The sequence below is a fragment of the Haliotis asinina genome, chromosome 9 (assembly GCF_037392515.1).
Source record: "Haliotis asinina isolate JCU_RB_2024 chromosome 9, JCU_Hal_asi_v2, whole genome shotgun sequence".
Lineage (NCBI taxonomy): Eukaryota > Metazoa > Mollusca > Gastropoda > Lepetellida > Haliotidae > Haliotis > Haliotis asinina.
Genome location: NC_090288.1, coordinates 55810701 through 55837601, shown reverse-complemented (window position 1 = coordinate 55837601; position 26901 = coordinate 55810701). Strand labels below are relative to the sequence as shown.

Below are 26901 nucleotides of genomic sequence, written 5' to 3'. Positions count from 1 at the left end.
GATTTTGGCCTATTCAGTCCTTGATTAACACATAGTGTTGGCCTATTTACACCTTGACTAACACATAGCATTACCTATTTACACCTTGATTAACACATAGTGTTGGCCTATTTATACTTTGACTAACGCATAGTGTTGGCCTATTTACACCTTGATTAACACAAAGCATTGGCTTATTTACACCCTGAGTAACACATAGCGTTGGCTTATTTACACCTTAATTAACACATAGTGTTGGCCTATTTCCACTTTGATTAAACCACAGTGTTGGACTACTTATACCTTGATTAAACTACACTTGATCTTACTTTGCTTGATCTAGTCACAGTAAAACATCTTTCTACACACTGATCAAGCCATCAGTCTAACTTTCTTCCTTGAGACCTGAATGCTGAGGAGAAACTACAAATGTTTCAAAATGAAAACACTGTTCAGTTTTGTTTATCAAATAAAACCATGGACCAAAGATGTTGTACACAGTCTCATGCATATAAACCCAGCACCATGTTGGAACAACAGTAGATGAAGTAGACAAAGAAGAGATCACCTTCACACTATGCTTTAAATCACACAGTTATATTACAAAGATAATGACCGCAATCCAACCGAGATAGCTCTGAAATGAAAATTGAATTAACAATTTCATAACAAAACATAAACTTTAAATATGCAGCTTTTGACTTCCATTACTATATGAAAAATAACCACCACGTTTCAATGTCAACCTGAAAGCAATGTTTGAGAGGGTATAACATCATAACAGCATTTGGTGCTCAACCATCTGTAACATGGTCATAATGCCTTTGCCTGTGGATACGGGTTTTTGACTGGATTCATAATTCATGACAAGAATATTGAGATTTTTTTATTTCAATGGAGGCAACAATTCATCTGTGCATTCCAGGTTAATTATTCACAGTATTGATTGGACTGACCACCATCAGGTTCACCTAGGTGAATACTGTAGATGATCTTCTCCAGTGATATCACATAATGTCTCAGTATTGATTGGACTGACCACCATCAGGTTCACCTAGGTGAATACTGTAGATGATCTTCTCCAGTGATATCACATAATGTCTCAGTATTGATTGGACTGACCACCATCAGGTTCACCTAGGTGAATACTGTAGATGATCTTCTCCAGTGATATCACATAATGTCTCAGTATTGATTGGACTGACCATTACCAGGCCCATCCAGGTGAATACTGAGTATGATCTGATCTAGTGACAGTTCACATGCCATGAAGGATGCAGTCCGTAAAGCCACAGCTAGTAAGCAAGACCACACAACCTCATTACACCAAACCTACTGAAGGGTGAGTGAGTGAGTTGGGTCTAATGGGTCTAACACCCGGTCATATCGCAGTTTGAAAGGTTTATGTAGGAGGAAACCCACAAGCAGTTATGGCGCTGAAAAACCTTGAGAGATGAACTGTGATTCAAACCAACAAAACGTCTGGGTCATCTTCAGAGATGGAACTCTGAGCACATCCCAATATATGTTAACTTTACGTACTTTTCTTGAAAACAACAAACTGCTCAAATCCCATCCCCTATATATATGATATTTAAATTCCTCTATACCCAAGGAGTAGCTGTAGTTGACTTCTTTTCGTATCTTTCCCTTTCAATAATCTACATGACAATAAAGAGTTGTTTTGCTTGGCATATTCACAATGCTTTTGTTTCTTGTTAATGCCACACTCAGCAATATTCCAGCCATATGGTGGTGGTCTGTACTGCGACGTCAAACATTTCCGATTGTCATATGTTTTCGATCGGTCATTACGATTCCCATTTATAGCGCAACAATGCTGGAAAATCCATGAGCAGCAGCCTGTATATCAACAACACCATCCCTGCTATTGGTGGGACACAAGTATACTACGAATCAAAGTCTCATGCATCAACAACAGTAAAAAATCAACGACAGATTAATTTTAATTAATCAGTGATGCAATAACTGCCTCGTGATCAAATGCATAAATATCCTAAATCTTTACTCCAAAAATGCCATTAATGTTTTGCCCACCTAGTTTACATACTACCTTGCAAGATCACGTTACTGGTCATGTGATCACACTGATTGATTTATTTTTATGGCACGCCAAAATCGGATAATTGATTATGTAAAATCGGCAATGAATTGCAAAATTCATTTCCAAACAGACACTGGTGCCGTTTATATTATTTTGTCTATAGGGTCTATTTTAGAAAGGCAAATTCTTTATTATCTCTGCAGTTTGAAATGTTTCACAGCACAGTACGAGGTTTTGAAACAATGGGCATGTGGTACTATCATAAAATTGCTATAAATATTCAGTCAACGAAAGGATTGAAAACATATGACATCATATACAGACTGCTTTGACAGCAGTGGTGGATTAACAATAGAAAATGCATGTAAATATAGCAGTTTATGAAATAAACTTCACCTTGTCTAAAGATAGGCCATACGACTTTAACAGATTGTATTTATTTTTCGTTCATGAAATATTTTATCGCTATCTGATTGAAAACCCACTACGCCAGGATATATAACTGAGTCTGGACCAGACAATCTAGTGATTAACATTATGTGCATCTGTCTACGTACAAAGGGACACAATGACTTGTGTGAACCAAGTCAAGGAGCTTGACAACCACATCCTGTTAGTAGCCTCTTGGGTGGCAAGCATGGCAAAGACTTATTCTGATCTGGATCTTGAAGGGTTGACTAAATGAAAGAGTTCTGAAGGAATGTTTTGGAACATAATGCCCCCCAAAATGAACTGACCTGAAACAATGCTCTCAGCTTAGGTAATTTGTTTCACTGAAGTTCCGACTGACAACCATGCCCCAACACAGTTCCAATCAGTTAAGGTCAATATTCAACATTGGTGAGAGGTATTAACGCACTATCAACACATCATTTACCTGTCATACCCACCTGTTATTAAGTGATATATATCAAAATGTGAAAGCCTGTGTTAGAAACAACACCGAGGTGTCTGCAACATTCGATGTAAACATTGGAGTTAGGCAAGGATGCGTACTCAGCCCGTTCCTGTTCTCTTTTTTCATAAACGAGCTAGCGGTACAGATTGAGCGAAATTGCTCACATGGTATCCAGTTGCATCCCGATATGTTCTATCTTTTCCTCTTATTATTTGCAGATGACATTGTTCTCATTTCTAGCACTATAAACGGCCTACAGAAGCAGATAAACGAATTAGAAACCTATTGCCAAATATTGTCTAAGTGTAAACATGAATAAAACAAAAATAATTGCATTCAAGAAAGGAGGTAAACTATCGAAAAAGGAAATATGGTATTATAAGGGTAATGTCGTAGAAAGAACTACATCATACAAATACCTTGGAGTATATTTTACAAACATTCTGTCATGGTCGACACACACAAAATACGCATCTGTGCAAGCACGTAAGGCTCTAATCGGTATATTAAGAAACCTGAGAGTATAAGGAGATATAAATCTAGCATCCTTTTTTAGAATATTTGACACCAAAATCAGTCCGATTTTACTTTATGGTGCCGAAATTTGGGGCTTGAAATACTTTGATTGTATAGAAAAAGTTCACCTATTTGCTTGTAAAACATTTCTCGGAGTAAAGATGAGCACACCAGACGTTATGGTATATGGAGAATGTGGCAGGTTTCCCCTCCACATATTCCAGCAAACTAGAGTGATCAAATATTGGATAAAGTTATTAAACATGTCATCACACCGTTTACCCAAAAAATGTTATGAAATGATGTTATTGTTGCATGAAAACGGTAAGCAGAACTGGGTATCAGAAGTAAAAAACCTACTCTTCTCAACTGGATTCCATAACCTATGGTATGATCAAAAAGTGTTCGCCCCATCACTGTTTTTAAACACATTCACACAAAGATTAAAAGACATATATCAACAAAAGTGGTTGGGAATTGTTTCATTATCAACAAAGTGTAAGTATTACTCAACACTAAAAACCCACATTTATACTGAAGGTTATCTATCATGTGTAAATGTTAAGAAATTCAGAACAGCATTATCACGTTTTCGTTGCTCATCCCATGATTTATTGATTGAAAAGGGGAGATTTATGAATATAAAAAGAGAAGATAGACTATGTAAATGTTGCACTAACAATGCAATAGAAGACGAATATCATTTCCTTCTTGTCTGTCCAGCATTTGATACACTACGTAGAAAATATATGAAAGAATACTATTTTGTACATCCATCGATTGCCAAATTCTCTTCACTGTTGACGTGTTCAAATGAAAAGGTAATCCAAAATATTGCAATTTTTATTCACAAAGCTATGCTATCCAGACAATTCTTCTATAAATGATATGTATATGGAGTGCGCCCTACAAATGATATAAAGATATGTGTGATATCGAGAAGTGAGTGATTTAGCATGATACTATATTACATTTGCTAAAATGTCATGTATATGATTTGATATGCCATTATATATGATGTACAAGCTGATCTTTGACATATGATATATAGGATATGACGTGAGACGATGATATGATGTATTATGATATGGTATGATACTATTTCCGATGTGAGAACATATATGATACGACATGACATGACATGGTACCATCTGATATCATATGATCTAATATGACGTGATACAGCATTATATGGTATGATATGACTCCATGATATTATACTACTTTATATCATGAGTAGTATGATGTGTGTTTTATACTATAGGCCTGAGGCCTTTCAGTATTGAAATAAATAAACTAAAAACTATTTACCTGTCCCATTGCTATGAACATGACAAGACCTTGGCTCCACTACATAAAGCCTTTGCAGTGAAGTCTATGTTTATGTACTGGGAGTCATGGCCTCTTAGTGTTGCCAACACTTTGTTGAACAGGCCTCTAAACCTGTAGAAAAGAGTGTGCCACTAAAACCAGGTGCAGTGCGCCCTTCATACATCCTCATGCACTGTGTTGTACTTTAGAATGATGCATATAAGTCAAACCACCCCACTTCAAATCTGAAAGCTTCTACCTTGTTGTACTACAGTGAATGACAATGCCCAGGACAAGTAATAATACTGCATTACTGAACTGTGCACATGTTTGCCAATCATGCAAGCACCCAGTTCCAAAATATTCACATAAAGTTCAGAAAAGAGAAATCTTAAACTTCCAGATGGTTTATCTATGGACACAACCATCAGAAAATTCAGCAAAGCAACATATAACTTTTCTGAGTGAATGCAGAAAGGATGTCTGCTATTTACCCCAACCTGACAGGATAGCATGTTTTGGGATCAGTAAAAACAAATGCTTAACAACCATGGGTATGTTCTGGCAGTAGGATGTACAGACACAGCAGAGAATTTGACTCCACACACCAGACCTAAAAGCAAACACTTGTCTGCAACAACCTGCCATGCCAAATGGACACCAGCATTAACCACGAATAAAAAAGTGACTGTAAACCAGAAATATTCTGCATCATTTTCATTTTGCAAATTTTGTGTTTCTCTTCCCCATGCAAAAATACTTGGCGCAGTAATATTAACTCTTTCAATGCCACTCAACAAGATTCATTTACTTATTATAAAATGATTTCTCAAACGATGTGTATGGTCATCTATTTCTCGATATCAGTGGCTTTCTGCGCGGTAACTGGATACAAGAGGGGAAAATGCCTGTTTTGGAAGCTACGTACAATAACATACAAGGCAGTGTGTATGGCAGGTATTGTTCGAAAGCTCAACAACAATATCACTGTAATAATTGATTTTATTGGATAAAGATTGGTTCCTAATGATGCTTTTCTGCCTCAGTCTGCTATGATGACAGTGATTGGTCAGAATCATGCACATGTCCTTAGACAGGCAATCATATTACAGCAATGGATACTGTCCTTGTAAACAAACAACTTTAGATTCAGACAAAAGTTTTGGGTAAAATCATATTTTGCGCAAAAAATAACCACCTGTAGTATATTATGGAAGTAAGTGGACTATATTGCTAGGTTATGACCTGTGACAAAAATGCTCCTTGCATATATTTTTAGCATTAAAAATTTGTGTACAAGCGTGGAGTTCAAGGCAAGGAAAGTTGAGATGTCTTGAATTTAAATGAACACACAAAAAATGTGGAAATAGTAAGATGTAATGTATGTTTGACAACTTTAATAAGTACTGTAACTGATTTTATTCTTCAGTTTATTTAATTTGTTTAATTATTATATGTAAACAATGACCTTATGTTGTGACATAAGAAGCAATGCTGTTAACTATGATGGTTTTTGCAAAGCCGACTACTTTTGCAAAAATAATATGTTGCAGAAGAGGATGGGGGATATACTGACGCAATATTCTCACGGCGCACAATATTTCTGGTTTACAGTATTTGATGAAATAGAGTATGAAATTGCACGATTTCCTTTGAGTGACTGCTTTCTTAACACAAAGATGAATCTGGACAGCAGCAATTTCAACTTACTCTTGCGATTGATTGCCTGTTTTGTGTTACAATGTTTCAGTTTTAACTACAAATCATCATAAATGTCTTTGGGAAATAACACGATTTATTAATGTATGAATAAAATGTGTTACAGTTTGTTTCAAAATAATGGTATTTCTGATCAAACTTCCAATGGGCAGGACAGGTTTAAAAATGATAATAATAATATATTTCTACAGCGCCTAGCTTCCATCCACATTGGCTACTTAGTGGCGTTTTGAAAAGTGATACCTGCAACACATGATGACTAGCCACATTAGGCTGGTGTACCTGAAAGATAGATTACTTTTCTTGCAAATATACAGAAAGACATGGACAATAAACGTGATGACACCACCATCAAACATGACACTTCCATCAAATATGATGATTCCTCCTTTAAACATGATGACACCTCCATCAAATATGATGATACCTCCTTCAAACATGACATTCCCATCAAACACAACGACTCTTCCATCAAGCATGATGACACATCCATGAAATACTATGACAACCCCATCAGACATTGCCATCGAACATGATGACACCACGATCAAACATATCAACATCTCTAACAAACATGATGACACTTTGATCAAACATGATGACATCACACATCAGGACACAGACGTCACACATTTCATGTACACATAGTCATACGGAGCTCTACACTACACATGAAGAATAAGACGGGAAAAAAAGGTTTATCCCACTAGTTTCATCAAGAAAAGGCACTTAGGCAGATGAAAAAAGGACGCAAATGGAAGTTTGAATACGAATAACAAAATGTCTCATAAAATTAAAAGGTTCCTGGCACGTAGAAGTAAGATGACGCGTTTGGTTTTGTGCGCAATAGTTCATAGTTCATATATTTTCAGGTTTTAGCTCATTATAAAGACTAATAACAACAAAATGACAAAAAAAATGCCCATCTGTCAGTAAGTGAAGAGGGCTTTCAGGGTAGATGAGCGTGGTGACTCGTGCCACCCACATGCTGCTGGCATTGTTGTCAAATTGAACCACTGAAGCCAATCCATCACAGCTCCCTGGAGAATATCGATCCATTCTATATTTCTTTACTATTTCATCACAGAATGCCACAAGACATTGTTGCAAACATTAAAAAATTACTCTCTACAAATGATATAACCTACATAGTTAAAATAAGTTCTATAGAAATCAACATCAAGATATTAAAACATTTATTAAACTGATGAAACTGAAAACCTTTCGTGGCCACTTTTTTACTATTTGTTCACATAATGCATTTGGGTAGGTGGTGCAGAAGAAACATTAGAAATATTCTGAAGTTTAAGAGTGAGGCAAAAATTCAGAGGAAGAGACCAGTATTTCTGAGATAACCATGTTCAAAGTAAACAGAATCCCCTGTAAATCAATGTGTTGTACATAATCAGCTCATAACACCCTAGTTAAACACAATGATGTGGCTAATGATTTTATCATGTTGCTGTTCCCCGATGAAGAATTGTTAACAAGAGATGAGCTGCGTTAGGCAGCATCCAATCAATGCACTAGGATCAAGCAATGATTTATACAGAAGTGTTTTACTGGGAACAAAACAGCGAGTTAACCATAAATCAGACTGTGGAAATCAATAAGCTTCAGCCTAAGATAAAAGCAGCCCCAAGACAACAAGACAATCCCTTGTTCAAGTAAATAAAATACATGAAGACGCAAGGGACCACATTCTAATATGTACCTCTCCTGAGATTTCAGGATGTGTGCTGAGATGTTGTAAATGTTGTAACATACAAATTAGGAAGTATCTCCAGATTAAATATGACAGTTATTCTATGGAATGATTGAAGGTGTGACATAACATTTATTGTGTGTCGGTGGGATGATAAGAGTTATCTGCCGTTTGCTCCTTGTTCATGAAGTGTGAGATATGTGTTGAATGTGAAATAATGAGAAGTTAAAATGTATTGAAAACATTGAACCACTTAAGGTCGTTAGTGTGTGGGTGCTTATCATCAAGCTTTAACCAGTCAAAGTGACAACGAATAATGAGTACACTGATCGCAATAATGTGATGCTGCCCAGAGCTGCAGTTATTCAGGCACAAGTTCCACAGAGCAATGTTAAAATTAAAATAACATTGCAAGCCTTGGTCCAGAATGTTCCAAAACATCTCCGTGCTATGACTGCCTCGTATCCATGTCCATTAGTTTAAAGAAAGAATAGTTTTCTTGATACCATGAAATTCTTGTGTTCAAAACAAAGGCCCAAATGAACTATACTGAACAGCAAAAGAAACATAACAGTTTTAAACATGAACACCTACTTTTATGAGATTTCATGTTTTGCTGTTCAGTATAGATGGATATAGTATATTTATGATACACCCTTTCCCTAACAGGCTATGTCGTAACACTGGACACCAATATTGAAACTTCAGACGGTCCCTCAGCAAAACGGAGGTACTAATTCCTCCACACGATGTCACCAATCAAGTGCCACTTTCTGACTTGTCATGAAAGAAACAAAACAGAAATTTGTTTCACACAGAACAAGTTCCTTTTAAAAAGTACAATGTTTCAAAGGTTTAATTGGAGACATTCATAAAAGATCACACCGTCTTTCAAATGTTTTTTGAAAAAATAGCAAGGTTCAAGACCCAGGATCCATGCAACGCTGAAATCAGAATACAAAAAAACCCCACAAATCTTCTAAACCTGTCGTATTGCATGGCTGTACTATCACAAGATTCATTGGGTATATAATATGATTCACAAATACAACACATAACAGCAGTATGAAAATTCATACAGCATTATTTAACTACTGACAAATCATATACATATATATATATATCATGCTCTGTACACAGCGACAGTAAGATGTCAAGATATGAAAGGAAAGCCTTGCTGACAGTGAAAACAGGCAGCAGGAAGAGGAGAGGTCCCCAATGCCAGTGGTTTCTGAGGACCGGAAATATCCTCACTTACAAATCTGTGAAATAGTTGATAAAATTCATAGCACCATAAGACGCCATTACTGACATTTCGCCTAGTTCACCTAAAATGCTGAAATAAAATTTGACAGAAATGAAATTGACTCTTCTCTGAAAGACAAGTCTGAAATAAAAATAAAATCAATGCTATTTCAAGTCTTGACTTGGAAGATCAATCACAAGTGACAAAAAGTTTGTAGGAAAGTGACAATCTGCTGTAATTGCAGCAATGAGAATCCATTATCATATATAAATATTCATAACCAAGAAATGTTAACACTCCATCCCAGATTAATGAATGACCATCTATGTACCGAATACAAGTTCCTAAGACAAATTCCTTAAATTTCTCAATACACCATACTACAAAACCTTAAAAAGTCATTAAAGCAAAGCCAAATGCAATAAACTATGGTCATAATGAACACAGAGGGACCAATGCTTTCAGTATGCTATAACACCAGTTATATATATTCATTTTGACTAAAACATGCAACAAACATTGGAATAAAAAAATCAATTTGTTCTATCTGTCAGTTTGTCACAAACAAGTTGATCATTAACACATTTTAAACTGTAATCCCAAAAACAAATTCCTAACTATTCCAAAATACAAACTTCTATCCTCCCCTTACAAAATGTTACAGCTTGTCTCTAAAGCAAATTTGCAAATAATCCAAAAGTGAGATTTCCTACATGAAGCTGATGCAAAAAGCCTTTTGTCCAAATACAGAATCAGTGGTGAGGGGGACAGCACATTAAGGATAATGTCACAAGGCGGAAATGTCACAGCAGCAGCCAGTGTGGGAGGAAGTAGGATGTGACATTAAACCAGCCAAATCATAAAACTACAGGAATATATTACTCATCAATTGCCACATCCTCATCGATCACAAATACAGGACTGAGAGGACAAAGGAGTAGTCCACCCCCATCAAAATGACTGACTCAATTTATGGTGGATTAGGTGTGACATTTGAAAGTGTTGAGGAAATCAATGTCTCTATGATTTCACTTACGGCTATTTGTCTCATGCTGAGGACTCATATTATTATTCCAATAAAAAAAAATCATCCTTGAAAGTATTTATTATTATATGCACTTAAATAATATTTTGGAGTTATAACTTTAATCATATTTCACCAACATGTGACAAATTTGTCAAGTAAATACTAATATGACAAAATATGTTAATGCAACCCACTTCTTTCATGACATGACAGATTAACCAGTGAGTGAGCTTAATTTCACACTGCTTTTTGTAACATTTCAGCAACATCACACAGCAAGGGACAATACGAATTGGCTTCACACAATGTACCCATGATGGGAATCAAACCATGCTGAAGTCTTTTAAGTGTTGCTGTGACCATGAAACTTACATGAAGGTCACCAAAATGGGACCTGTGTTGTGCCTTCCTTAGGTGAAGCTTGGTGTCAAATATGAAGAAAATCCAGTGAATGGCTCTTGGGATATCTCATTGACAGCTCTTACCTCTTTGACTTTTCGGACACATCATCTCTGCACTTTGTTTAATTTCTGTTGCTTGGTGTGGCCCCGAAAAATTATTCCCCACTATTGCCTGATGTGATCACAATGCAAAACAAAAATGTAGCATTGTATGCTTTGGTTCCAAGGCTATATGCCAAACAGAGACAAGGGAGACCTCATGGTGTATCATAACTGTTCACAAACAAAGTGAATAGTTTAAAATACTTTGAATATCAGTATAATTTAAGGTCACATGCAACGTAAAACACAACTTTGCAGATTCTGGTACCTTTAGCTATGCACTTACCGAAACAAATAAAAAAATGCCAATTCAACCTATAAAGTTGAAAAAAAAAAGCGATGAAAAAAAGCCCGCGAAATCGGAGCTCAAACGTTTCACTAAATTCCCCCCAGTGCTCGGGGGAAAACTGGTTTCAACAGCTGTGCTGCGCTGCGTCCATAACGCATGCGCAGTGAATAGGTTTGCGGAGCTTGAAACAGTATGCATGCCCTGCGTCTGAGGTCGTGAGCAGTAGTCTAATCTTGGTTGTGTACACAAACAAGTAAATAATCTACTTGTTACGTAACAAAACGTAAAGAAAATAAGTTGATTTATGACTCGTGCAACCGAGTCCCGTGTCTGCCACATTATGTAATTAGGCACGTGTGATACACATGACATGTTTTTATGTCTGTGGGTTGCAAACAAACTACATTCATTTTTTTCGGATGACTGGGTCTGACGGAAACTGGTGCAAACTCTTGTCAGTTTCACGTCCTGCTTTGTACTTGGACGAATGACGGATTCCAGCCACGCAGTAGTTTACCATCTCTACTGACATGATTTTTGATTGGATCGAGCGCAAATTCAGAGAACATGTATTTTCCAAATCCAACATCTCTATATACATTCTTCATGGATAACGACTTCCTTTAGTGTATATGATTTTGTTTGACAACAGTATATGAATCCATACTGAAATGACACATCAAGTACACAGAAAGTTGTTATCCATAAAGAATCTTACTTTCTTGTGACTGGCTATACTTCTAAAATGTTCATCAAACAGATCATCTTTCTGTACACACAATGAACCCTCAGCATATCAGCAAATGAAACAGCCATCCGGAAGCCGTCGTTACACTTGAGTGCATATCCACCCGCTGTGACTGGGTTCGGTCTCCCCAGGGCTTCATTTCTGGGGAAGTGAGCAAAAGTACAAAAAATTGCACTTTTGAATCGCGATTGAACGCTTATATTTTGTTCATTTTTTTTTTTTAAAAAGCAGCAATGTATACTATATGTCATGAATAAGTGATAAATGTGTTTTAATTATGTTTGACGTTTTGGTTGCATGTGACCTTTAAATTTTATGTTTGCAAGATACATTATCAACCCATCTGAGCACTGAGAGACATACACATGTCAATATTAGTTGTTAAAATAGATAATTATCTGTGAAAAAAAGGACAATTACCGCTAAGTGTGAACACTGTCAATGTCATTCCATGTAGATTATTGTCTCTTACACACAAGTAAACGTGATGGCACTAATTAGTTTCACAACGGGGGGATTAACAGATAGAATATTACATCAATTTGTCAAACCCCTTCTTCCTTCTTGCCGACAGCTCTTTATTCTATCACATATGTAATTATTCAATCTTGCATTTTAACAAGCAAAACAATACGTTGGAACGAAGAAACATTCTGCTATGCTAAATAAAACACTGAAGATTCATAAATGCAGGATAATTTAAACAAGAAACACTAATACGTTCACAATTCATCAAAGAAAATTTTGTTTCAACTGAAATATAATGTTAAAAAGCTACATCATTTGAAACATTTCCTTGAAGGCGGCGACAGACATGAAAACAGTGAAGCAAGCACCCCTCTCACTGCTTATTGATGATACTCCCTCACTGCTTGGTACATATTCAGCTAGAAAGGGAGTCCCCCAGATGCAGAAGAATCATGCATTTGTAGGTCAGGCTGTGGCATGGACAAAACTATTTTTCTCTGCTGATATATCACACCACCTACAGCACCTGCCTCAGACCTGGTACCACAGCTGCAAATCTGAGTCACAAAACTCACAACTCTCACTGCTAATAGGAAACACAGTGGTTTGTTATCAGTTTTGACAGTTTCTCAGCAACTGTCTTTTTTCTTTAAAGGGCTTTTACTGTCCTGAAATCCTGGTGTGTGTCCCATGCATAGAGCGTGCACTGATCAACAAATCAGTTGAAGTTAAGTTGGGTGTGGTAAGTCCTTGGATGGGTGATGGTGTTTGGCAGCTTTACTCCAAAGAGTTTCTAGAAGTGAGGGAGTGAGTGACTATGGTTTTAGGCCGCTTTCAGCAATATTCCAGCAATACCGGGGACACCAGAAATGGGCTTCTTACACTGTACCCATGTGGGGAATTGAAACCGGATCTTCAGCATTACGAGTGAAATCTTTAACCACTTGGCTATTGCACTTCCCCTCCTGGGACTTGCCCCACAATGACGCACATGAAATACACGTGGACTCACCATAGGCAAGTGAGTTTGTTTAAAATTGCCTCTGTTCACCCAGCAGAAAATGGGTACCTGGTGGGAAAAGTCATGTGACTTTAGGCTTCTAGCACCTCACAGGCAGCTTGGTTGATCCGGGACAATAATGAACTGTGACTTGTGTGTGCTTATAGCTTGTCCCTCTGTGATGTGGATGAGGTGCTGTTTAAGTACTGTTTTTATTACTGTCCTCTCACTAAGTTTGTAGGTGTGTGAAATGAAACAAGATTACAACAATCATATCAAAACCATCTTTTCAAGAAACACATTTGTCTAATATTTCACTAAAACCCAAGCCATAATCAGCTTACAATAAGCAATGAATTCCCAAAATAGAATGTAGAACCTTCTTTATTTTGCATATTCTTTAGAAAACCTTTTGTAATTGAAGCCTTCCCATCCACAAAAACTCTCAGATATTTGCTTTCAAACAGCTTTGATTGATTGATTGGCAACCATATTTGCTCAAAACAATTTAAATAAATTTCCTTTTTCCACACTTCAATATTCATACATGTTTTTTCATCCAATTCTGAGTCAAACCTCCTTCCAGATATTAATCCATTGTGTTTTGGACTACTTTTGTCCACTTAGTTTTATCACCCTGACATCCAGGACAGGTAGAACCACTACAACTGCTAAGAAATGTGAATTCTGCCCGACAGCAGAATCGACCAACTAGAAGCAGCAACAATAGTCATTGGCTGAATATGCAGCTGGAGATAACTGCTATCAATCTGCCTCTGAAGTTGTAATCAATGTCAATCTGACACTGTGTCATGACATTCTTCTTGGACATCATCCTTGCTTCATAATCTCCTGCAGTGTTATGGATTTTTACTCATCAATTAATTCTCTAATACAAACATGAGTCCAATGGATTTTGACGTGGTAGGCGCTATATTTGTTATATACATACATGCAGGCTATATCGTTATTGTTAGGTACTGAATAAAGTAGGGCTACAGGGTTGTAGCTCACCTAGACATGATTGTAGTCATTTGTCTACAACATTAACAAAGGCAGCCACTTCACAATAATACATTGGTGAGTGAGTTTAGTTTTACGCTGCATTCAGCATTATTCCAGCTCTACGGTGGTCGTAAGTAACAATCCACAATCCAGTGATCAACATCATGAGCATCAATCTATCCAACTGAGATACAATGACACAAGTCAACCAAGTAAGCGAGCCTGACCACTTGATTGATACCGTTAGTGACATTAAACATTTGGAATTTCCAAAATAAGATATTTACTTCATTATTGATATGGATGTCTATGCAAATTATGCAGATATATTCCTTAGTTTTTGCCAAGTCTAAAATATGGACAACATGGAACATCCATAAACTAATACCACTCTGAGAATGTGACGTGGAGTTACAATGAGCAATGATGAATAATGCAATTCACGCGTCAGCTTATAACCCTTCACTGCACATATTTTAGCCCTGAAGTGTAATAATCAGCTAATCAGCACTTAAGTATGTGAAAATAGGGACACAACCTGGGCAAAACTATCCACAAGTCATGGTAATTGGTGTCCATTTACAAAGTGAGTGAGTTCAGATTTATGGTCACATTGACAATAGTCACTTTCAGCCATACACTGACACTTTCCAAACTAAATGCCATCATGAAATGTTTCTGTGATCTGTACAGGTGAAAATGGCTTGATGAAAAAATCACAAGCCATTAGGTGTGACTACAGAGGGGGAAGAAACTATTGTGATAGTGACTGTCTATTGCAACATACTATTACGATGTTGATAGTCTACTGCGACAAACTATTGCAACAGGGTTTTTTTCTCCTTGAATTGTCTCATTTGAAGTCGTTTCCCAAATGAATGTATAGCTTTTATGCAACAGAAGCACGTTAAAGTAGTTTCGCTTTCTCAATAACTGCCAAGAAATTTGAGACCCAGATCAAGTAAACATATAAAACATAAAGTCAGTGTGGCAAGAAGACTGAACCTAAACATCCTATATCTGCCCTGTGCACTTTTCAATGGAAGTCAATTACTTAACTTTCTATAGTCACACATACTATCCATAAATTGACAGTTTTTCTTTTCTACCATCCATTTAATTGCTATCAGACTAAACAATTGCAGTCACTCGATAGTTTGATGCATCGTTACACTTCACTTCATGGTAATAGATTCCAGCTGTGGAGATATCTTCTGATAGCTTCTGATGATCATGTCTGTGATCAGTATTACTGACATGGCTGCAGCAGCAGCAGCAGCAGCAACAGCACCTGTTGCATGCCATGACTGAATCAAATACATGGTCTCATGCAGAAAAAATTCCTCCAGCATTACATTAATACTGATATATGATACAAACTTAGTTCAGTGCTTGTGCAATAGGGAATCACTTGTTTTCAAGAACAAGAAATATTGAGCATTAAACTGTTTCATAGAGAAGTGTTTTGATACAAGGCAACAAGGAATCCATACACATTTCAAAAGATGGTCCATAAAAGTGATATATCTGATTGTTGTCCTGATATTATTCTGAATATTTAAAATAATCAATAAAACTGTATGCCAATTTGCTATGATCGAAAACATACTGTACAAGTTATACACAAAATCAGAATCCGTACTTTAAGTCAGTTTTGGCTAGGGGCCTCCAGGGCATATTGAATGATATGCTAGATGTGATTTGACGATTTTGTGAAAGGTTTTTCAGTATTTAAATGTACATCCATTCAGTGGCAAAAACTGATCACTTTTGCCAACATTTTGTGAGGCTTTTTTCAACAATGACTTATTCTGAATGTGACCACAGATGTTTTCCACAGATATTTTAACATCTTCTGTGGAACAAAGGTTGGTCTGTTTAGCTTCCTGAACTCAGAAAAAGAACATGTCTGACCAGCATTTCCAAGTTTGAAGGAAAAACACAACATCTGAAATTATCAGTGGTTAGAAACGGGTAACTCATCTTCCACAAAGGGGGTCCATAAAGGGACAAAGCCCCAAAGTATGTCTACATACGGAGGCATGGACTAAGGAACTAGAAGAAGGAATCGGCTTGTGTGAGTGTGAGAAGTGCACAATACCCTAACCACTAGGGACCAACAACAAATGCTGCTTGCAACAAAGGGGGCATATACACCTACACTCCTTGATCTGCCAGCAACTAGAAGTTACAGCTACTTTTGGAACCAAACCACTAAATGGACTAATTCACACACGCTTGATTATACCACAACAAATCTTGATGGCCAGATGTTGTGAGGATAATATCTGAGCTCCAGACAGAATACTTCCATGTATTGATACCACTGTCTGTGTCAATACAACTGTACATAACCACACAATCTCAAGTGTCTCCTCCATTCTCCACAACAAGCCACAACTTAGGTCTAGTTGCTCCATCCTACAGAATCAATTGATCAGGGCTGAATCTATTCTACAGACTAAAGAAAAGAAATGTGTCTTCCTGTGATAGCTGTAATCCACTACGTACTTCAATAAACCTCCATGTAGGATGATAGACTCCTAGTGGAGGTAGGCTCCCTGTTCATCAAACTCCCTCCACTTCAAACAGTGTTATTACACCAGATTATCCACCTGGAGTATCAACACAAAGGTTTCCATTTTTTATGGAATATTTCATCAATGGATCAAAGTGTTGTTTGAGATAACAAAACTTTCAGGCAATAGGAACCTACGTATTTCCTAAATGTGCTGGAGGTAATGTGCCAAGGAAAGACAAGGTTTATAAGCTGCAGCTATAAGTCATATTAAAACGGTAACACTTGCAGAATTTATTCATTTGTTGGTAACAGTCATTACAAAATCAGGCTAAAGTCAAGAGACCCTTATTGCTAGTAGATTGTTCATTCCCTTGAAAACATGCCGGTAAATAAAGATTCATGATTAAACAAAGTCATCCAATACATGGTGCTCCTATCTGGCTGCTTGGCTGGATTGGAGCAAACATCAATAACAACAGATCAGTTGGACGTCATTGTGTAAATAGAGTCTGGACCAGACAAACCTGTGATTGATATTACTTGCAATGATCATCAGAGTCCAAGTGTAAACAATGGAGGAGGTGGTGCTGAAACGAAACATCTGTAAGGCAGTTATTTGGTGTGGGCTCTCATTACTTTGAAAGCAGAACAAAATGAAAATCAGTAAAACCTTGGTAACCCATGAATACACAATGCATAACATAAGTAACTTGGTGACCTAGTCTGTACATTCTTAGATTCCAGAATTGCTGAGTGCAGTCACCTTAAAGATTTGAACCTAAGGTTTAAAAAATTAAACATCCAGGACAGAGAATACCAATCGGCCCAGGGATTGGGAAAGGCAGGGGTCATGGGCCATTTTGACACATTAGAATTAAAAATGGCCCATTAAAATATTAAAGTTTACTATTCATAGAAGGGACAGTGGCCCATTCTACATTCAGAAAATGGATAATAATCCTGAAAATGGCTTATTGTCAAAGTTTTCTATCCCAATCCCTGCTTCCAAAACAAATTTTACAGGGGGTAGGTCAGTAATGAAAGATGCAAACTTATCCTGCCTCAAACAGTAGTGGTCTGGGATGTGAGGTGTCTGTACAAAAGAGGTCTCGATTATTGAGGTACAGAGCTGACAATGAACAAGGCAGCATCATCACTTGATTCATCAAACCCAGTGCACATATTACATGGAAATATTTTCCCTTTTATTAAAAAGAAGCAATCTTTTCCGATGCTATGCAAGTCTCACCCACCTAATTCTTCTTGGACAGATAAGAAAATCACTTGAATATCATTATCCTAAGGCAGCAATATCTAGTCATTACTTCGCAGACTCTCAGCTAATCTTGTGTCACCACACACACACTGACAGACCAGCTATTTCAGGACAAACTGCTTTGGCTGTGCTGTGAGTTTGATAAAGAGTTTTCACAAACAAAGTCTTTGTATATCTGTTTCATGAAACTTATCTGTGCTATGAAACCTATGTGAAATAAATCAACAAATTATTACAGTTATTGAATTTTGACAAATTAAGAATGATATTTTGAGTTTTTGCGCGTAATTGTTACATGTGGTTAATTTTAATGAGGGGAGAATGTTTGCACTGACACAAGCGGCGAGCGATTTAAGAGAGGGAATATAGAGGGAATTTTGGCATGATGATCGCACTTAAGTGTATGTGAGACAAAGGTATAACTAAGTGGCATTAAGATATGAAGAAACTGGTTTAGCAAAAAAGTTTTCACTACAAGGAGATACTGCTTTTCTGTTGACCAATTAGTTCATTCATGCAGGCGTTTGTTTCAGGTATTAATGCTGCAGAGCAATGGAACAGTTTTTTTTCACTTTATACTTAAAAAACACAATCTTTCACTAATTTCTTGTCATCAGTGCCATGCCATAAAGCTAAATATTTAACTCCTCGGCTAGTGAGGATGTGATTGAGTGCACAGAAATTATGTTGAATACATATAACAACAAACTGTGACATAATGATATGACAAAGGGGTATATTTGTGACCATCATCCCATTTGGAGCGGGTGAAATTCTGAACTTCCCTACTTCACATGCAACCTAGAACTGCTGCATGGGATTGGAGGTGATGATTTTTTATCTGATCAGGCACATTTGTAGATCTTGGCGAGTTCTTAGAATAGGCCAAATAAGTCACATCTGCCTCATGAGGACTGGAGATTTGATATCAAAAGACAAATGATATCTCCAAATGACTTGAAACTGCTCCTTATATACGTAATGGCAGGCTTCACATAACAGTAAAGGTTTTATATTTCACCTAGTGGTCAAAATAAACAACATACTACCAGACTAGATTAACCAGAAGATAGGTATAAAATTTGTCAGATGATTTCAGTGTTCCATACATTTGTTTAGATCTAGGGCCAATAAAATCATCTGTATGATCAACAGAGTACAGGTTTGAATGCTATGGTTCAAGACTGAGTGATTGTAGAACATAAGAGAAAGGTTTTAGTAATTAATGCATTGTAGTATGAAACTATGTCTCATAATGTACCAAGACGAGACCAGAGAAAAGGAAATATTGACAGTGCTGAATCATAAATCAAATCTTTGGTTTCTGTACATTTCACACGCACAGCACCTGTGAAAGCTGCTCAATATGGCCTTCCAGCACCCTCCATCTATTGACTCTTTCAAATCAGCTATTAAACCACATTTCTTCAAGCTTGACTATAATCAATCTCCTCTTCGACACTATCTCATTAATGTAGCACTGCGAGCATGTAACAGAAAGAGGATTAGGTGCATTACAACGTCCGTGATTATGATGATAATGATTGACAGATTGACATATGAATAAGGGAAATCTGCCTGCTGTCTACCACTGGTCTGGTATTACAAGTTTTAAACATCTCAATGACATTGCAAATAAGATCAAAATGGCCACTCACGTTGTGATGCTCTTTGATACCACAACAATCATCAATAAGTATGACTACTAGATGCAGAGCTCAGAAAATTTTTCAGCATCAGGAGTGTGTACTCTTTACTTTTCACTATAGGAGTACTGAAAACACTAAAGGTACATTTAGTGTACTGAATGAAATTTAATTTCTTGTGTTATATTTCATACATGCACATCATTGCTACTCTTGTGTATACAGGACAATCAACAATAAAACAGTACTTGTTCAGATAAAAATGTCTGTACATGATTCTAAGACTGTACAGCACTGCTGAGGTGCATATCAGTTACATTTTCTTAATCATTTCCTGTCATATTGTGTATATTTTCTATCCATACACACACTGATACAGTACTTATCTGGAGAACTGTGGGTGTAATATTTAATATCAATTACAGCCACATGAAGACCACACTGAAACATGGTACATGTTGACACTTCTAATGCAAGAGACATTTTTCAAAATTTCACCAAGCCATAAATAGGTACCTGGTAGGATGAGATAGTAATGTGTAGGGCTTCAACGAGACCACTAGACGAGGAGATTATGATAAATACTATGACTACTGGATGACAACTGTGATTATTGGTTAATGAAATTACATGTGGACAACATTAATTTAACATGACAATGATCAATGACCAGACAACTGTCAAAATATATACATGTGCAACTATAATATTGACTTGTGTGGATATATTTCATTCAGCAAATCTTATTTTGATAAAAAACCCTCAAATACAAGGAAAGATCCTTTTTAAAATATTCATGGACATTTGCTTCTAGTGACTGCAAATACTGTATTGAGTTCACGAAGGGATAAAGCTGGATTCACTAAAAAAGAGACCGAATTGTAACAGCCCCAGCGATATATACTCCCTGAGGGGCTGGGAATAAATTTAAGTGTATTCTGACTCTGACTCGAATAACATAATAACAACATGAACATTCATCATTTCAGGATGGAATCTGATACAATTTTAATGAACTTTTATGTCAAAATTATTACTATGATTAATGGGACACTGATGTGACATTTGTCCGTTTAAACCACATAACTGGTGTCAGCATGTTTCAGAACATCTCATGCAATAAATGCAACAGCAATGGTATATCTGGTTTGGCCTGTACCTTAATACTTGCTGATCAACAGCAAGATTCTGTTACAGATCTGTTATCTTACACTGTAAAAACATGAACAATAGCTAATAGTTTCAAAAAGGAATTTCCTTTTCCAAACATACAAAACCAAACACACCCAAAAGTTATTGATGACTGATGCTGATATAAATATAGAAGATAAAAAATGTCAAAGAAGCCATCTCCAGAGTGTTCAAATGGTGCCTACATAAAAGAGTTTTCTACTTCAAGAGATATGAATCACATTAAAGAAACAATGAATTGCTCAAAATCTCAGATAATCATCAACACACAGAAAATGCATAAATGTAAGATAAGTAAAAACATAATGTGTACTAAAACAATTCCCATCATCCAAAAATAGTCTTAAGATAAAATAATGATTGACTGCTTGAACCTTTAGTGGAAGTGTGCTTAACTGGTTTTCTAAAGAAATAAGTAAAAGGTTTCGAATCTTTGGCCTATCACAAAGCAACTGTTGAGCTCAAACTGTCGTATCTCTAAACAATAACAGAGACATATGACAGTCATAGTGCTATGGTGGCTTTGTGAATCAAGGCCCAAGTCTGTCTGTTAATAGGTCAGTGTGAGCCAAATAATCCAGTGATTGACACCATGAGCATTGATTCATATAACAGGTATACAAACCAAGCCATTGTCCTTGCACCCGATCTCATCACTTGATGTTTGAAACAAGCAGGGGTTGCTAAGGACCAATTCTAAAGTGAATCTTCTCAAGGTCTGATTGATAAGAGTGAATAATGTTCTAAGCAGTATTCACTTGATTTTATTACATCTCCCTCAGTTAGCTGATACATGACAAACATGGCCATAGGGGTGAGTGAAACTAGTTTTATGTCTAGTCTAGTTTTAAGCCACTTTTCACAATATGGCAGCAGCCCATAAAATGGGTTTCACACAATGTACTCATATAAAAGTCTCTGATGCATGTTGACTGAGTTATAGTCTATTAATGCCAATGTGAAGTCATTAAAAATATTTTCACCACATTAAGACAGTTGCTTTTATGACAAAAATACTTAAAATGTTTTTTAAGATATAACTCATGGGAAATTCTTATCCTTACGTAAGTACAATGCTTTCCTGTTCTAACTTGACTTCTGTTGACTAAATACTGGAATGATCGACTGTGCCATCCTTCACAAGATCAATCTGACTTGCACTGTCACATCAAGAGAAGAAACATGTAGGCAGACTCTCTATTCCTTTTTATCTCTGACTTAATACAAACCAAGAGAGATGTAGCATATGTTGCAAAGAAATAGTAACGCTAATGACCCAATTTACCTTATAGTAACAACATCATTAAGGATAACACACTGCAGAAACGACAGACATTGCGTGACCTTTTGTACTCCATTGGTCCATAGACCAACAGAGTCATTAGCTCATACAAAGAAAATTAATCAACATCATTCAACTTACTGAGAGCATGTTCATTCTGGGAAGAAGAAAAGCAACAGTTCTGTTATCATGGTAACCATGATTTCTCATATATGAAGAAAACAGTACAGATTCATCACTCTCAATCTTTTATGTCCAAGAGGCAGTTAAAATTCCTTTCTGACTTAAAAATACACACATACAACTTAAAAATGTTGCAATTCAATTATCAGTCTCTCAGGTTTCTGTCTTCCAGTGTGGTGGCAGAGTAAAATTTTAATAAGATTAAGAAAGTTATTTCACAGTTCCTGCTCAAAGTTAGTGAAATGTTTTACCCAACTACCAGCAGCTGTGAACAATCTAGTTCAGGCCAGACAAGCCTGTGACTGATAAAGGAATAAATGTTCAGACCTCACAAGTACAGCCAGTCAAAGTAACATGAGATCACTGAAACCTCACTTCTATTGGCTCTGATGACAAAATTCTGGGAAGTATTCTGGCCAGGATACCACAAGATGATATTAGTGGAAACATGATAGTCAGTACGTTCTTTATCACAGGATTGTGTCAGTCACAGTATAAACATGATCATATCACAGTCTTGTCAGTTTTTGCACTAAAGCAATCAAAAAGGAACACTTACTATGATGGAATGGAGTGTGTAATGGAATTGGCTTAACATGTAAACAGCATGCTCACAGTGTTTGATTAGAGCATATACAAAATTATTTGTAATATTTCTGAGATGTCTGACAATCTGGGTTCCTATTATACTTGAAACTGGACAGCAGTTCTTAATGACAGTCTTTCTTTGAAAGTAAATAACTGAATATGCAGTGCTGTTCAAATATGTTCACAAACATGTTCAGAGGCATACTCACTGAAGGTTTACTGCTGAAAGTATGGACATGATTCAGTTATGAGCAGTGATCGAAATAACGGCCTGCCCGACTGCCCATGGCGGTAAATTTTGAGTCTGGCTGCCTGGAAATTCTCTCCTCCAACCCGATTGTCATTCTAAAATTTTTAAGGTTCACCTACTTTCAGTTCGCTCTTAGGATGATCATTCCATTTTAATTGTCATGTCATATTTTGATTTAAGAAAGATGAATGAAAGCTACGAGCATATTCCAAAATTATACTTGGACAACTCTTCAGCCAGTGAAGAGAGCAATAGGACACTAAAACTGGTTGGCTTAGTAAGCTACGCTGTGATTGAATATCTGTAGTCACATAGTTCAATAAGAACCAACCAAAGACAGGGTTACTTACTCATCTGTACTTATTACAAAATAGCGGCATTTTTGTAAGTTATTGCAAAACAGTAAGTTAAAAAGGTGGGCAGGCAACTTTCAAGATGGGCAGGCAATATTTATGGGCCACCAGCCCTGCTGTCAGGTTGAGTTGAAAAATAATTTCAATCACTGGTTAGTTCTAAAAAAAAAGGTGACACTACTTTTGGGCTAATAAGTAAGGTAATAAGTATCATCACTTACAGATTTTTACAGTCACTCGAGTTGCAACTATTCGATTCCTCAAAAGTCGAATCTGACATCTTAGTTTTGTTTTTCAACAGCTATGATCACTATTTTCATTCAAATGTCTACTTCATCTGTTTCCATACAGTGAGAATGTTATTTTTAATCCCATTTGAGCACTGAAATAAGGTGAAGCGTCACTGATGATGGGATAATTATTCAATGAGCATTATTGTTTGCAGACATCGTCAAGTTTATGATAGATTTCAATCTAAATAAAGCTGACTCACTTGAACTCTGTGAGTTAAAAGAATTCTGATGTTCAACATGTATGTAGAATCTAATTGAAAATGATCGAATTGAGGGTCAAATATAAAAATCGGATCAAGGTCTGGGTGAATCACTGCAGCACTATAATACATGGCCAAAACCTTCTGGTCACTACACTACAGTCACAGTCTCTAGCTAAACAAACTCTATATCGTCTAAATATCTGATTGTTTCAAATGATTACAAGCTGTTGCAACGTGTCATGAAAGTGAAAAATGAAGTAATATTTATCTGCACAATAGTTTGTCTTGTCTTATGTAGTCAAATGACACAGACCTATAAATAATCAATCCTGGGTCAAATAAACCTGTGATTATTAATATTATAGCTGAAGAAGGTTCACTCCGGGTCTTCCAAATGAAAATTGGTCGATGAATGTCCCAGACTAAGTTGCCATTCAATCTGAATATGTCTACGTATAACGAGATTTCTTTGTGCAAAGGACACTTTGACCTTACAGAATACACACTATAAAAGAAAAGTATACAAAGGCAAAGATGTCGAGTGTCACATACTTAATGGTTAAGGTACGAGTGCAACTGATTTAGTTACCACTTGGCAGTCTTGTACAAAAGAGTAAGTGCATGACAAACAGTCCTGAAAACTAGGAATATACAGAAACATTTCTGAACCATAGAGACGCCATGGAGACAAATGACAATATCAGTCAATGAAAGACCAACTTCATTTTACGTTACTGAACACAAAACTTTGTTGAAGTATTCAATTCTAGTTCACTAAAACTCACATTCCAGACTAATGTTTAGAGATCACTAAGAACCATGGAGGAACATCACTGTCCAATGACAGGCCTGTCTTAAAATCCGAGCAGCTAGACTGACATAAATCAAATGATATCAATGTTGAATATTAAACAAGATTTTTCACTTTCAGATTTATCTCACCTTAATAAAACAAGCTTGTATCAGAGTAAACACTCTCCTAAAAAACCCACTGTCATTATAAAACAAAATCTGTAGTCCATATGCAGTGTCAACTAGGTTGAGTGGAATATCTTACCGATTATATCGCTTGAGTTTCTGCAGGGAATACTTGGCCTCTGTCCCACCCTTGGAAACGGGCAGACTCTCCAGGTTGGCCATCAGCAGATTGATGGAGGACTTGAGCTCATCAATATACATGCTCTCCATCTCCTTCACCAAGAACTTGGGGTGGCGACGGGTCTGGATGACAAAAACAATCACATAAAATAAGTCAGTCCTCCAACATAGGTGGGAGACAATGGGTGTGCCCCATCATGATATTGCTGGAATATTGATAAAAGTGGCAAAAAACCAAACTCACTCACTTACTCATATAGCAACCCTCTCATAGAGACATCAGATATCCAGAAACCTTCCTGACTGTATGATATTTCCTATAAACTAACTAAATACTATGTTTCACTAGAGTCTGGATCCAACAGGAATTTCAACAGGCAGTGGAAGAAACACAGCACTGTGTCCCAGTGGATGATCATGATGTTTACTTCATATTTCATCACCTTGATGGTGATCACTAGGGCAGCCATCGTGTGATCTCAGTGCTATCTACTCAATTCATTTCATATGATGATCATAAAATACTGTTCATTGTTTGTCCACCCTTAGATATTTAACCTTCTTATATTGTAGTTAAAGACACTGAATCATATTGTTCAAATTAATTTTGCCAAAATCATGACTGACTGACCAAAATGTTATTAACGCCATCATCTGGAATATCACCTCTGTTTCAGCTTTGAAACAAACGTTTGCTGATAATGGATAAATATATCATAAATGTCAAATTTGGACTCATAAAAGTCAAATACATTTCAACTCAATGTTTTCACTATAGAAAAAACAAGACAGGAAAAATTAAAAGATTACTGACCAAAATATGCTGTATGTCAAAATATACCCAGGAAAAGCAATCACTTGAAGCAAACTGGTAAGCTTATGGTTGCTATTATAGATAATCATATAGTGAACACCGCAAATATAAAAAGAGACAACATTTAAAAGAAATTTCCACATTCTAGCACGACATTTTGAGATACTCGATTCTGATTGGTTGACTGCTGCACATGACTGTCCTTAAACCTAAATCAAAGGACCGCTAATTACACTTTGACCACTTCACCTGCGTACGAATACATAGCACTCGCTGACCTTTTTGTTTGTAAACAAACATGTCGTTTGAATTAGACATAGGTGATTTTCACCTTGGTACCTTCTACGAGATATTCGGAGAAGAGAAATTTCATCTAAAACCGGAATGGTTCGATGACGACCTACTGGAATCAAGCGGTACAAATGAAATTCTTCAACAACAGAATTTCGGCACACATTGAGTGTCACTGAATTAACGCTAGATTCCACATAGAGCGGTGCCGGGTATTACATAACTGCTAACATCACATCACTCGTAAGTTAGTAATTCCCCAGGTGTTTCATCACTCGTAACACAAATAAATACACAAAACGAACCTCACAATGTCTATATATGCGGGGATGGAATTTTGTTCAGTGACGGCCGCTTGTTCGGTAATACCCGACACCGCTCTACAAAACAGTCGTACAAGACTGTACTGCATATGGTTGCCACTCCAAAACAA

General features: G+C 36.7%; 2 protein-coding genes across 3 annotated transcripts in view; one reads left to right on the top strand and one right to left on the bottom strand.

Moving 5' to 3' along the window:
- LOC137296187 (calcium-dependent secretion activator 1-like) overlaps positions 1 to 26901 on the bottom strand; it is a 107038-nt gene that overhangs the window by 38921 nt on the left and 41216 nt on the right. For both annotated transcript variants that reach the window (XM_067827904.1, XM_067827903.1), the window contains exon 3: positions 25323 to 25486. In XM_067827904.1, coding sequence (XP_067684005.1) covers positions 25323 to 25486 — 164 coding nt within the window. The remainder of the gene's footprint in view (positions 1 to 25322; positions 25487 to 26901) is intronic.
- On the top strand, positions 2613 to 4718 carry LOC137296455 (uncharacterized). Its single transcript, XM_067828245.1, has 3 exons — positions 2613 to 2656; positions 2979 to 3109; positions 3486 to 4718. Exons 1-3 carry the CDS (start codon positions 2613 to 2615, stop codon positions 4343 to 4345), a joined length of 1035 nt encoding a protein of 344 aa, XP_067684346.1. The 3' UTR covers positions 4346 to 4718.

What these genes read in the sequence shown, in the direction of transcription:
- LOC137296455 (XM_067828245.1), top strand. Translation starts at nt 2,613, where the DNA reads ATGACTTGTGTGAACCAAGTCAAGGAGCTTGACAACCACATCCT. An exon ending in GAGCTTGACAACCACATCCT is followed by an intron (nt 2,657 to 2,978) that starts GTTAGTAGCCTC and finishes AGCCTGTGTTAG; the next exon opens with AAACAACACCGAGGTGTCTG. An exon ending in TGAGCGAAATTGCTCACATG is followed by an intron (nt 3,110 to 3,485) that starts GTATCCAGTTGC and finishes ATATAAATCTAG; the next exon opens with CATCCTTTTTTAGAATATTT.